Source organism: Stegodyphus dumicola, chromosome 6 (assembly GCF_044657685.1).
Source record: "Stegodyphus dumicola isolate Sdum_Otavi_A_Nest chromosome 6, ASM4465768v1".
NCBI classification, from domain to species: domain Eukaryota; kingdom Metazoa; phylum Arthropoda; class Arachnida; order Araneae; family Eresidae; genus Stegodyphus; species Stegodyphus dumicola.
Window position 1 is genome coordinate 198,574,766 of NC_140773.1, and position 14,569 is coordinate 198,589,334.

Consider the following 14,569-nt stretch of genomic DNA (forward strand, 5'->3'; position numbering starts at 1 on the left):
CTAAATTATTGTTTAAAATTTTGAAAAATAATTAATACTAAATTTGTTTTTATAAATATTATAGCAAAATATTTAAAATGAAACTAATCTATAAAGTAGGCTGCATTTTATGTTTTATAAGTAGAAATGCATTTTATATATGTAAAAAAAATTATATTTCCGAAATCAATGCAAATCACATGTTAGCAATTATTTTACTGCTAAAATATGACTTTATTATTTTTGAAGTAAGGACGAGTTTATTTGAATTAATATGAAACATTTTACCGAGTACAGAGCAAAATGTCCTATTTTCGCGAAGATGTATACACGGATAAAAACAGTGCAATTTTAAGAATTCTGAGAAAACGTCCAATGTTAAAAGACAATGCATATCCATGCATTTTTAACATCTGTCCAATATATATGATGGAAAATTCACCGACAGGCAGAAGTAGAACTGAAAAATTAATGAAAAAAGAGAAAGAAATATTAACAATTTTAATGGAAAATGACAAAATTAATGGCTTTGATAAATTACTAATAAATGTTGACATCAAAATTAGAGAAACTGGGAACAAAAATACGAAATTCATTACCTATGAAAATTCTGATGAACTGTTTGTTATGTTTTTACGTTTTTCCCGTGCATTCAAAAATGCTTGGTTTAATCCTAGTGTTACAGTACACTCGGGATTTGGCGTCATTGACATTACAAATGTTTTAGCGAGCCTGAGAAATATTTTTTGTAAATTTCGTATTTTGTGAACATTGTTCATAATTCTATTCAGTTGAAATAATTCTTCTAGGCCATTTAAAAAAAAGATTCTATTAAATTATCAGAAGAACGGTTGAAAGGTTTAATGCAATCGAATAAATTGTTAATACGTTGCACTGAATTGCTGTTCGACATTCCATGTATATTATTTACTGGATAAATGAAAATCTGAGCTCGAGGCTTGCATGCTTTGGTTAGCTGCCAAATTCGAACAAGTTAGTAACTGCACAATAATTTGACTCCATCTTATTTTCAGGAATATTTTCTTCATGCTTTAGTAATTCACCATCAAAATTAAATACTGGAGAGCTTCAATACAGAAAGAGAAAGATGTACAAAAATATAATGATGGCAGTTTTCTTTGAATTGATTAGAAATCTTCGGGGTAAACCAAATTTCTTCTTATTTTGTTTGTGAATATCTGCTTGCAACGTGCTAATATCATCTATGCAGTTAAATAGTGTTCTGCTTTATGACTTTTCGGTGATTAAAATTATATTGTGGTTTTCCAATCTTCAGTCGCTCCAGCGGTGCAATATTTGGATACACGGATTTGGTTATGAAGTCATGCAATATTTGTATACACGGATTCGGTTATAGCATCCTAAGTGCTATATGGTATATCATTCATATTAATCGATTATTGTGTTCATGATACAGGTTGGTGCTCAGACTTTGCACATATGATCGAAAAAATAGTGTTAAGGAAACATTAACATTACTGTGAAATATTGTAATTTATAATTATGCCATACTTATATGTGTAATATTGAAAAACACTAAATATTTTTTTATTGATTGCAAATTGCAGTTTTATTACTTGTCATTTGGCATCTATTCTTCCAAACACAATGTAATTCACATTTTTTAAAAATATTGCCGTTATGTATGTCTGTTAGATTATCTCAATAAATGAATGTTGGAAATTAGATTTTGTTCATTATTAATTTTAAGTATATTCATTATACTTAAACAAGTATATTAAGTAAGTCATTTAAGTATAGTACATTCATAATTTAAGTATATTCATTAAGTATGTTCTTTGCTTACATTTTATGTGCTTGTGATAACAAAGAAATTCATAATAAATAGAAACAAAGAGTTTCATCGTGTGCTATTTAACGAAGAGCTTACTTTAACGTATTTAGCTTACTGTCGTATACTATATCATTTAAATCATTTTTGTATAGTATCAAAAGGAAAGTTATTGATTATAAAAAGTGCATGAAGTGATCATTGTAATCTAGCACTATTCTAAAATGTAGAAACTAAAAATAGGTAAATTTACATATGATCGAATTTACATATACATTTACATATGATCGAAAGAAATGGTGTTAAGAAACATCAGCATTACTAGTAAATACTGCAATCCATAATTATTGCACTTCTAATTGCTTACTATTTAAAAAACACAAATATTTTTTTATTAATTGGAAATTTTAGTTCTGTTACCTTTCTACTGCTATTTATACTTTCAAACTCTACTAGTTCATGTTTTTCCTTAAATAGTGCTGTCATGTATGCTGTTTGTTAGGTTATTATTTCATTTTAGTTATGAATATGGGAAGTTATTAGATTTAGGTATATTTTTGTATGAAATATTTTTGATCACATTTATTAACTACTTTATACTGTCTTTCATTTGCATAGCTTGGAGATATAGAAGTTAATGGTTATATTTTTTACTGTGAAACGCGAATAAATTTATACTTGAGTTCGGGTAAAATATTGATTATGTTACCTTAAGAACCGCATCCTCATTTATCATGACAGGGGCAATTTTCAATGTCTGTGAGATTTAACAGAAATAAATGTGATAATGCTGTTATCAGAAATGCTCCCTTTTTTTACCCAGATATATATCTTTACTTTTATTTATGCCTAATTGAGTTTTATTTACTTAAAACCTACTATTAATGTTATATACTTTCATAATTACTCTCAAGGCAAAAAAAAAAAAAAAAAAAAAAAAAAAAAAAAGATGAAATCTTAAATAATCGTAACTTGGAATTTAAGTTATTTAAAAAATATAGTTTAGTAAATAAATACCAAAAATACAGTTGTTAAGTACTGAAAATAATTAAGGCTTTTATTAGTTATGCATATTTAGTCTAAAGAGAAATTTAAAAACTTTAGTTTAAAGTACTGAAAATAATTAAGGCTATTATTAAATATGCATATTTTGTCTAAAGAGAAAAAATTGTATTATCTTCTGTTTTTCAGGAAATGATAAAATATTTAAACTTTAGATAAATACAAGGAATACCAAATTTTAAAAAAGAATTTTCAATGTCTGTGAGATTTAACAGAAACAAATGTGATAATCCTGTTATCAGAAATGCTCTTTTTTTTTAACCCACATATATATCTTTACTTTTATTCATGCCTAATTGACATCTGTCCAATATATATGACGGAAAATTCACCGACAGGCAGAAGTAGAACTGAAAAAAAGGAGAAAGAAATATTAACAATTTTAATGGAAAACGACAAAATTAATGGCTTTGGTAAATTACTTATAAATGTTGACATCAAAATTAGAGAAACTGGGAACAAAAATACGAAATTCATTACCTATGAAAATTCTGATGAACTGTTTGTTATGTTTTTACGTTTTTCCCATGCATTCAGAAATGCTTGGTTTAATCCTAGTATTACAGTACACTCGGGATTTGGTGACATTGACATTACAAATGTTTTAGCGAGCCTGAGAAATATTTTTTGTAAATTTCGTATTTTGTGAACATTGTTCATAATTCTATTCAGTTGAAATAATAGTAGGTTTTAAGTAACTAATGAGTTTTAGTTACTTAAAACCTACTATTAATGTTATATATTTAAAATAACCACTTTCATAATTACTCTCACTTAAGGGAAGAAAATGATGAAATCTTAAATAATCGTAACTTAGAATTTTAGTTATTTATAAAATATAGTTTAAAGTACTGAAAATAATTAGGGCTATTATTAATTATCCATATTTAGTCTAAAGAGAAAAAATTGTATTACCTTCTGGTTTTCAGGAAATGATAAAATATTTAGATAAATACAAGGAATACAAAATTTTAAGAATGAAGAAAAATATATTAATTATTACACTTATTTTTCTGCATAAATCAATATATCCTACATAATAACGACATTTTCACAACTGTTGCAAAAAGGTGTAATTTTGTGAACATTTAGGCGTCGTTAAGACATCATGATATGATGCTTTCACAACCAAAATATCACCTGCAAAAGACGCAATAACGATGTCTATGTGACAAAAACCTCATCTGCAAAGATGTAATAAAGGTGTCTTTGCAATGGTTGCAAAACAGTAGAGTTTCGCAGACATCTGGCCGTCTTAAAGATGACATTTTGCAACGACATCCGCGACGAGTTTGCAACGTTGTTACGACGTTGCTGTGCTACTTGGGATATATACGTACCACATGATCCAATGCGTCTGTAACGTTTATGCATATCCACCTCACAACTCTTGTTCCTGCAATCTGCATGACACTATGCACATCTTTTGTTGGTGTTACAATTTCACTTTTGAAGAGTATAGTTTTCCTCCAGCTGCTATGAAATCGCTAGTATCTTCCACTTTTCAAAATTATAGGGAGGCATATGAGAGCCAGAAATGGTTACAGTTACATATAGGATCAATTACAGTTATTCAATTACAATACTCATTACAGTTACGCATGGACTAGACCAAAATGTTGCCAAGTTTGGTGATTTCGTGTCAAATTTGGCAACAAAATGTGGTGACCAAAACTATCACCAGCTTGGCGAGATTGCGATTTACTCAGTGTTATATAGACTTAACACATGATATCAGATATTTTTCTCTTTCTTTGTGTCCGTTTATTTTCCAGAATAAGTAAGAAACATAAGTTTTTATAATATTCTTAGCTGTTGCATTGTATTTTGTAACAAATGTATAAAATTATTTAATTGCTAAATTTGACTACTTCATTATGTTTGGTAATGAAAAGTCTGAAAAGTTTGAAATTAAAACTTGATTTTAGTAAGAATTCTGTTTTGAATGTAAGGTACTAAAATTTAAGAGTAATTGCTGAAGACCTAGAGGTTTTTTTTTTTTTTTGTCATTACATTGCAGTTTTGTTATGTATCACAGTGATATATAACAATGATTTTCATTTTCTGTGATATATTTTATGAAGAGTTCATACAGGGTGATTAGCGAATAAGCCCTGATTTCAAAATTAAATATCTGCAACAAAGATCGATAGAATTATGCGGTAAACTGTACGTTTATTAGCAAAACTGTAAAAATGGTGTACAAAAGTTTAGAAAATTTAGTTACGAAAATCATTAACAGATGATGCTCTGTGCTTAAAACTCTTTCTCTGAAAGGAGTCTAAAAAAACAATAAAGCGAAGCGGGAGTAGCGGGATTGTTTCGATAGACAGTGTCTTTCAATGCATCCCACAGAAAGAAGTCACAAGGACTCAGATCGGGAGAATATGGAGGCCAAGCAATTCCTGTGTCGGTAAATTGCGGATAATCTAACGCAATTACTCTATTCCCAAAGTATTCATGAAGAAAGTGAAAAACTTTATCTGTTCGATGTGGTCGAGCCTCATCTTGCGTAAACTAATCAATACCTGGTCGATCCTCCAATGCTAGTTGAGTGTTGACAAACTGTTCCAAAATCGTAACGTAACGTTCAGTAGTTATTGTTTCTCGTACGAAAAAGGGTCCGATAATGCCTCTGGCACATACCGAAGCCCATGAAGTAACTTTAGGCGAATGCAGTGCTTTCTCTTCGCACAAATGAGGATTTTCAGAACCCCAAAGTCTCCAGATTTGTTTATTAACAATTTCATTCAAATGAAAATGTGCCTCGCATGTGAACCAGATGCAGCTCACATCAAATCTGTCGTTGTGGATCATTGTTAGAATCTGATTCGCAAAGTCAACCCTTTGTTGCACACCTTTCATGATGACTTTGGATTTCGTATGGAAACATTCGTAGGCTATTTTTTTTCTTGCGTGCTTGTGTACTTTAAACCTGTCTCTGATGCAATCCGTCGGATGCCTTTCCTAGGATTTTGCTGAACAATTCCAGAAACTTTGGCTGCATTTTCAGGAGTGACTACAGTTTGCCTAGGCCCAACATTTCCCTTTCGATCATCAGCCAAGCTGCCAGTCCGTTTGAATTTCGTGAAGAGCATGCGAATGGTTTTCACATCAGGTCCAACTTATTTTACTTTCTACACTAGCCTCTTTTTACTAGCCAACAGTCGTACTGGTCACTTTCAACGTGTCTCAAGAAATTTCAGTAAACTATGGAGATTTAAAATTTACTCCTTAATATGGATTAGGAAATGCAAGACCCTGTCAATTTGTTTTTCTGTTCTTTCCATTTAAAATAAGTGACTAATTGGCCCCTGTAGCTCACGGGAAAAGGTTAAAAGCTATTGATAGGTCATTGCGATTACAGCACCCTCTGTTGACGATTTTCATAACTAAATTTTCTAAACCTTTGTACACCATTTTTACAGTTTTGCTAATAAACGTACAGTTTACCACATAATTCTATCAATCTTTGTTGTAGAGATATTTAATTTTGAACTTAGGGCTTATTTGCTGATCACCCTGTATTACTATAACATTAAATGTGTTATAAAAAGAGAAATAATTGATTAGTCTTTCTAAAATTATAGGTTTTAAAGCGAAAGGAAAGGGAATATGAGCATGATATGGAGCGTTTAGCTCGTGAGAAAATAGCATTCCAGCAACGACTTTCATTATTGAAAAAAGAATTGGCATCACAATTGGATCATATAGATGTGAACAATTATGCCATTCCAGAAGATGATAATGAAACTACAACCACAGCCTCAGGTTCCGTAATTTATGTACTTTCATTAATTAGGTTTCATTTGTTTTCTACCATATCCATGCTGGGAAAAAATATTGAAAAAAAAATTTGAAATTAAATTATATTTTTAATTTCTTGAATGATTGTTTATTTGTCAAATTATTTTTTTCATTTATAAAATGAAATATGATAGTAAAAATGTTTGGATATTAAAAATTTCAGCCATGTATTTTAAACTCCTATCAAATGCCACTTACTTACAAAATTGCAAATATTAAGTTATATTAATGAATTGTATACATTAACTAGTAATCATAATTCTTAATACCATATTTTCATAACTCTATTTCTCAAATCAAGTATTTTTAATTGTATTGAGAGGTAGCTTGAAGAAGTTTTTAATTCTAGTATCAGTAATTGGTGGAGTGGAAATTTGTTATTTATCTTTAAGAAACATTTTGTACACGACAGAGAAAATTAATCTGTAAATAGTATCTGAATAAGTATTTTGTAGTTGATGTAGATGACTTTTCTTTGCTCATGTTACATGTATCATTTAATTTTACTTCATAGTCCACAGTGAATATTATAAATTAGTATTAATTTTTGCTATTATTCAGAGTGTGGTGTGTTGAGTGATTTGGATGATACAATGCCTCGTGAAGCATCTGCTATGAATTCTGCTGTAACCTCAGATTTTACAAGTTCATCTTCATCTTCACCTTCCAATAGCATACATGTAGGACCAGCTCTTACAACTGCATCTACTACTTCATCTCATGGTAATGCATGAGTAATTTTTTATTGTTAATTGAATGTGACATAAAAAATTGCATAATGCATAATATATTAGATGTCACTTTTATAAAGCTAAAAAATATGTATGGTAGTGGTAATATTTTTATTTCATATATTATTATGTTCTGTTCAATTATTTTATCCTATAGATTGGCAAGATATCTATCAGAAATTATTATCTTCTCGAATGAAAAGTTAAAATTTTCTTGAAACTGTTTCTTTATTGCTTTAAAGAGCATAAAAACAGCATCTACCCCCAACAGCAACAGTATGATATACAATACTTTTATAAAATTCCTGATACATAGAATGAAAGTGGACAACCACTGTTTTAAATCATGTGCAATATAATCACTAGCTAGTTATGCATAGTTTTATGAGAATACTTTATGTAGGGAAATCTGTGTAAGATGACCATCTATGACTCTAACTAATTTAAGTCTTCTTTGAAGGTTGTTGTTGAGAGGTGATATGCAGTATTGCATCAATAAAACACTAATTGTACGTAATTTATGCACTGAAGCCTTTCTAAGATGACCATGTATGGTTTAAGTGCTTTTGGTTTTCTAAAAAGGTAGTTGCTTTAGTATTCATGTTTATGTTCTAAGAAATTATAAAGTTATTATCGATCACACATGCTTTTGTGCTAAGAAATAAGATTATTTTTGGTCGCCCAAAGCATGGTGGCTGTTGAGAGATTTTACATATTTTTCTATATACTTCAATTAGTAAAGAAGCATTTTCTGTAAACTAATCTGATGTTTCTGCAATCAACATGCACCATTCTGTCAAATATTATGGTCAGACTAAAAACTTCTGCGATTTAAAAAATTCAAAATTTTAGGCTGGAATGCAAATATACGATTTATGATCTTATAGAGAGTAGACCTCATGAATCTGGGAATTGGAAAAATTTGACCATGTCTTTGCAGGGACTCCAAAGCATAGATCTTCCATTTGCTTTCTGGAGATGTAGAGTATTTACACTAAATGAGCTTGCATAGAGGTACGTGGCTAAATTTTTATATTTTACCCTACTTAATGAGAAGAGAAAGGTACGAAAATTGGTCAATCAAATACAGATAGTGATGTGCTATTTTCACCATGTTTTAATTTGGGCACTATTGCAGAGACATTAGGTTTCTGCAATGCCTGGGCATATGAAAAGTTAGATGTGCTACTATTTGCACCAAATGATTGTGCTTGAGAAAATGTGATAATTCCTTATAATTTGAATAAAAATTAGGAGAGCAGAAATAAAATAGGGAGATAAAATCTTAAGAGTTAATCTTAATAAAATTTATCCTTAAATGATGTGTCACATTTTTGTAGTTTCACTTTTATTCTTTATCATTCAGATGCCAATTTATATCAGTACATTTCTCAAAATAAATCTTTTTACCAAAGTGGATAGTAATATTTAATGGTCACATACAAAATACTCAAAATCTAACTTTTGTGAGTATGAAATTACTAACATATTTCATAACATATATCCATGAAGCTTCCATAGCTAAATATGTGCTGTCGTTTCAGAACTAGTGTGAAATTTGAGTGTTCATGGAAGGTGCTACACTGTGGGAATTTCAACTTAGTGTAGCAGTGGTTTGTATACTGCAGTTTTCAAGTCCTGAGCTTGGCTTTCTGCATGCATTGAACGTAATTCCACTCTTTCAAAAGCATCATGCACCTCTTTTTAGATTTTGGTGCCAAGTTTGTGCAATTTTCTGATTTTTTTTTTTTTTTTTTTTTTTCCCTCAAGCGAAAACAGATAGCTGTGTACGTGGGAATAAATAAAGAGCGCAAAAGAATTAAAAAAAAGTCTGTATGACTTGTTTGGAAAAAGAAATGTAAAGATATCAAATGAAACATTTCTCTTCAAAGATTCATGAGAGAATAAAAAAAAAAAAAAAAAAAAAAAAAAAAAAAAAAAATTCATCATTATGACTTCTAAAATGGAGAATTGGAATTTACAGTTAAGTAGTTTTTCATGTCTCGGTGAATGGTTTTTAAAAGTTTATCTGTCAATGATAATTTTGCTATCTTCTATCTTTGATAATGACTGAAAAAATATTAGTAATTTATGATGATAATAGTTTGGCAACATATAAATATTTGTTACTTTTTGCTCACCTACTACTTAGACTTTCAGCTCACCACATATATGAATTTACCATTCAGTAGACACTGTTTCTGTAGTACCATCATTTTAATCACTGCTTCCTCTTCTACCAATTTGTCTCTTCAGATTTAAAAAAGCTTCTAAGGTAGTATAATGAAGATCAGTAAGTACATTTCAGTTCATTCCCTAACATTAGCTTTATCCATTCTCAATGTAGGGTGTTTAGCCATGGGATTAAGTATGTTATGAACAAAAACAAATAGATCATGTATCATTTGATTTTCCTCTGAAGTTGCTATATCATGAAGATTCACTTATCATTACCAGATGCAAATGCCAGTGTTAATCATGGCAAACTTGTGTGATTTATTTTGTGTTGATGTTTTCTTTACAAATTTCCATGTGTTAGCAATGGATTGAGCGAAATTTTTCACATTAATATGTTTAAGGAATTTATGTATTGATCTGAATAGCTTAGCTTCTTCAACAGACTCTTATGAAAGGAATATGATGCTTATGTAGAAAGCAAACAGACTCCCCACTAACAATCACCACGAGATTTTCGGGTGTGATCAAGCATGCGAACAGAACTAAAAATGGAAAAAGTGGCACAATTACCTTCAAGTTTCAAAGCAGGACATATGAAGTTGGGCGTATGCATCAATGCTTGTAGCTGCAGATTGGCAAATGTAATATTTCTGTGAATTGTGAGGTCATTGTAAGATAAAATACATTCTTGGCAGAAGGTGTTCATGTTGTATAGTAGTGACTTTTGCTAAAATTTTGTGATACAGAGCATGCTTAACTGCAAACACACAGTATTGTAGAGTAATAATTACTTTTACAATTAATGTAATGTTTTGTAATCCTTATGCCTTTAGTGCAAATATTGGTGATGGAGTGGATGCTGAAATACATCAGCAGGATCTAATTCCGGCATGTAACATCTGTTGAGATCGGTGTTGAAATAACTTTGACAGGAGGGGGACTAGCATCTAAGGTGGGACATCCACAAGAGCCTAGGATATACAGTACCAGAGACCAATCAGGAGCTTGGGATTAGAGTTCAACAAACAATCTATACAAACAACCAATGTTCACATGAGATTTCTAAATGTGAAACCCGCTATGCAGGCTTCTCATTTATACACATTGCAAATAATGTTACTCATGCATGCTGGAACACTAATCATTTGCAAGACTGTAGTACCTTTCATGCATATTTGACGTTGGTTGCATGCCGGTGTGTCAGTTTTAAGTGCTAGCAGTGTACATATGAACACTTTGCTTTCTCCTAACACATAAGCGTGCCACAGTTATATATCCATGTGGCATGTGTAATTTTATGAGTGGGTCATATAATCTCTGCTGACAGTAGAATACCTCAAAATTCACACACACAATTTGGCAGTCTTTTGGCTGCATATATTGTGGGTAACCATATCACTTCATATATAGTGGTGTGGAGGTTGTGGAAAATTGCACAATTTGCTCGTGTTGTTTTGTTCACATAATATAATTACTCCAAAACATTGTTTTGTTTACATATGTAATTACCCCAGAACATTTTATGCTGACTGCCATAGAGAAGTCTTAATAGATTTCTATATTAGATTTCAAAGAGCAGTTTATATTTTTGATCTAGTGTTGAATATATAATTATGTTAAAAGTAAATAACGAAAAATTTGTGGTGTCGCCTTTCTGGAATCCTATGTCAATGCAGACGTTTCAGAAGTCTTCTTTTTTAACATACTCTTCAGGTGTTTTCTTTTCTCCTGTGCAGTACAGTTGTCTAAAAAACTTGTGCACACTTGGTTTGAGTAGCTTGTGTGTATAATGGCTACGCAATTCAGAATTCTGCCTAATGAGAAGCACTCTTCGGTTATGCATTTTCTTCATGCAAAAGGTGAGCATGTTCACGAAGAAATTGTATCTGCCTCTGGCAACATTATAAATCGAAAAAAATATAATGAAATGGGAGTGTGCTTTCTGTGGAGATATTACTGATTTTTATGACAAACATGGAAAGGTAATCTATTTGTGTTCTCTGATGTCTTTCTTCAAGAACAGAGGAATCAGTTTAAGCAAGTGAGGGGTCTCAGGTTGAAAGAATTGCTGGAATAATTATACCAGAAGGATCTGTGACAAGTCTTTCTAAAGCTGTGGCTGTGATTTTAGGATACAAAAAATTGTGTGTATGCTTGGTTTTGAGAATGTTAAGAGAAGAACACAAAAAGAAAGGGAATGCGACTCGTACTCAACTTCCTTATATACTACAAAAGAGCAGATGATGAATTTCATAATCACATTATTACTGATAACGAGGTGTGAGTTTATCACATTCATTTTTAGAACACAGACAACAGTAAGTGTAGTGGTGCTTTATGAATTACTCAAAAGCCAAGAAATTCAAAACTTCAATTTCAACAACAAAAAAAATCATTGTTTCTGTTTTTTTTTTTTTTTTTTTTTTTTTGGGGGGGGACAGACCAAGCATTCTTTTGATTGATTTTATGCCTCATAACATCACAGTTGATGCTGATACATATTATCGGACTTTAAGATGTCTTAGATGAGCATTTCGAAACAAACATACAGACATGCTGGCAAGGGCAGTTAGCTTGCTTCATGACAACATTCATTCTCAAACAATGGTTCAAATAAAATTACTACTATGAAGTTTCAAATAGGAAATTTTAGGCCATTCACCATACAGCCTGGACCTTGCATTCTGCAACTTCCACTTACTCCTTTACCTGAAGAAATATCTTGCAGAGCAAAATTTCCATGATGACGAAGAAATCAAAACTGAGTTTAAAATACAGTTTCAACTACAGGTGGTAAACTTATGACTGCAGGATACATAAGTTTGCACTCAGACTTAAGAAATACTTGGTTAATGGGTGCAGCTATGACAAAAAGTAAGGCATGCACCAGTAAGTAATTTGTAATGGATGTTCAATTAAAAGTTTTTGATTGAAGTATTGCAGCTTTACTTTACGGAAACACCTTATACTAAACAAAAAAGTTTTTTTGTGGTAATCAGTTTTAATACATTTTTTGTTAAATAGTTTATTATTATCTTAGCAACATGTAAAAATATGACATTTAAAATTGTCATAACGCCTGGCCGCACACTGCAATCCGTGTAGCCCAATTCCTCGACAGGCACCAGGTTCCAGTTTTGGATCACCCTCCATATTTTCCAGATCTGGCTCCTGCGGACTTCTTCCTGTTTCCCCGCCTCAAAGGAGCTTTGAAAAGCCAACACTTTTTTAACATTACTGAGTTCAAACAACGTGTGACAACGGTGTGTCGAGCCATACCGAAAGAAGCGTTTGCAGACAGTTTCCAACAACTGTACACCCAATGTCAAAAGTGTATTGTTGCTAATGGCGAATACTTTGAAGGCCAGTAAAGCTATTTTCCTTGTTTCTCTTGTTTCCTTTTTTTTTATGGTAAAATTCACCGAACTTTTCGAACACACCTTGTATTATGAGAGATAATAAAAAGTTCTGGATGGCGTGCTATTTTCATCTATAAGGGTCGCGGACTTCTTCCTGTTTCCCCACCTCAAAGGAGCTCTGAAAAGCCAACACTTTTCTGACATTACTGAGATCCAACAACGTGTGACAACGGTGCATCGAGCCATACCGAAAGAAGCGTTTGCAGACAGTTTCCAACAGCTGTACACCCGATGTCAAAGTGTATTGTTGCTAATGGCGAATACTTTGAAGGCCAGTAAAGCTATTTTCCTTGTTTCTCTTGTTTCCTTTTTTTTTTTTTTTTTTTTTTTTTTTTATGGTAAAATTTACCAAACTTTTCAAACACACCTTGTATTATGAGAGATAATAAAAAGCCCTGGATGACGTGCTATTTTCATCTATAAGGGTGAAAAATTCAGAAATAATAAAATTAACCAAGGGAGTTCTGTTAATTTTGGACAAAGTTACATGCCACCTGAAGATGTAATTAATTTTAATGTATTGCCTTTATCTGATAATACAACTAGTACACTGGTCATCAAAATTAAAGGATAATGACAGAAATGGAACATACTGATACTTAAGGAAAAATTATTAATAGAAATTTGTACAAAACCAACAGTTAACATAAATTAGTGATTGGCAGTTGATTATTTGCAAAATATTGAAATCAAAACCAAATTTATGGAAATTGGAAAATGATGGAAAAATTAAGTCCCTTTTTCTGGAAAAAATTCTCCTTTAATATGTGTGCAGCCACCATGGACAGATATGCATACCTCACATCCTGATTTCATAGCTTTACCCAAGAGTTGATCAGCGGGTCTTGTAGAACTGCACACCACTTTTCAGCTCCTGGAGGGTCTAGGAAGGAATTTGGCAGGCTGAAATTCAGTACATTAAGGCATCTCACACATGATCAGTGAGGTTCAAATGGTGAGTAAGGAAGGGCCAGTGTCCATTCAAGTGATACCTTCTGTTTGCAGGTATTCTGACATCACAGATGCTCAATGAGGCCAAGCATTGTCATTCATTAGCAAAAACTCTGGGCCAGCAGTACCCCTAAAAAGTCTAGTTTGGGGTTCCAGCACTTTGTCCACATATATCTGAGCGGTTAGAGAACCTTTTTGAAAGATATGCAGCTCAATGTGTCTGTTTGTCGTGATTCCTCCCCAAACTATTAAACTGCAGTCGTGGAAACGGAATATTTCATGGGCAAGGAAAAGCAAACTGTATGTTCCTTCCTCTCTCCAGATCAAAACACGTCTAGAATCACTGTTCAGACTGTACATGGACTCATCAGTAAACAACACTTGTGCCCAATCATCGTGGCTCCATTGAACTTGACACCAGCTTAAATAAGTCCACCTGGTAACTGGAGTGAATGGGACACAAACCATTGGTTTTCTCACATATAGTCCAAATTCCTTAAGCCTTTGTGTGGCAGTAGAATGGCTGATTCGAGTTCCTGTGGCAGCCTGAAGGTCTAAAACCAAATCTCTTGTAGTCGCTTCACGGTTTCTTCAAGCCGACAACATTAAAAAATGGTCTTCTGATGTCG

At 32.1% G+C, this 14,569-nt stretch overlaps 1 protein-coding gene across 2 annotated transcripts in view; it reads left to right on the forward strand.

Annotated features, from left to right (window-relative positions):
• Window positions 1–14,569, forward strand: part of LOC118199660 (uncharacterized) — a 102,405-nt gene that overhangs the window by 51,378 nt on the left and 36,458 nt on the right. For both annotated transcript variants that reach the window (XM_085819327.1, XM_085819328.1), the window contains exons 5-6: window positions 6,445–6,625; window positions 7,223–7,384. In XM_085819327.1, coding sequence (XP_085675453.1) covers window positions 6,445–6,625; window positions 7,223–7,384 — 343 coding nt within the window. The remainder of the gene's footprint in view (window positions 1–6,444; window positions 6,626–7,222; window positions 7,385–14,569) is intronic.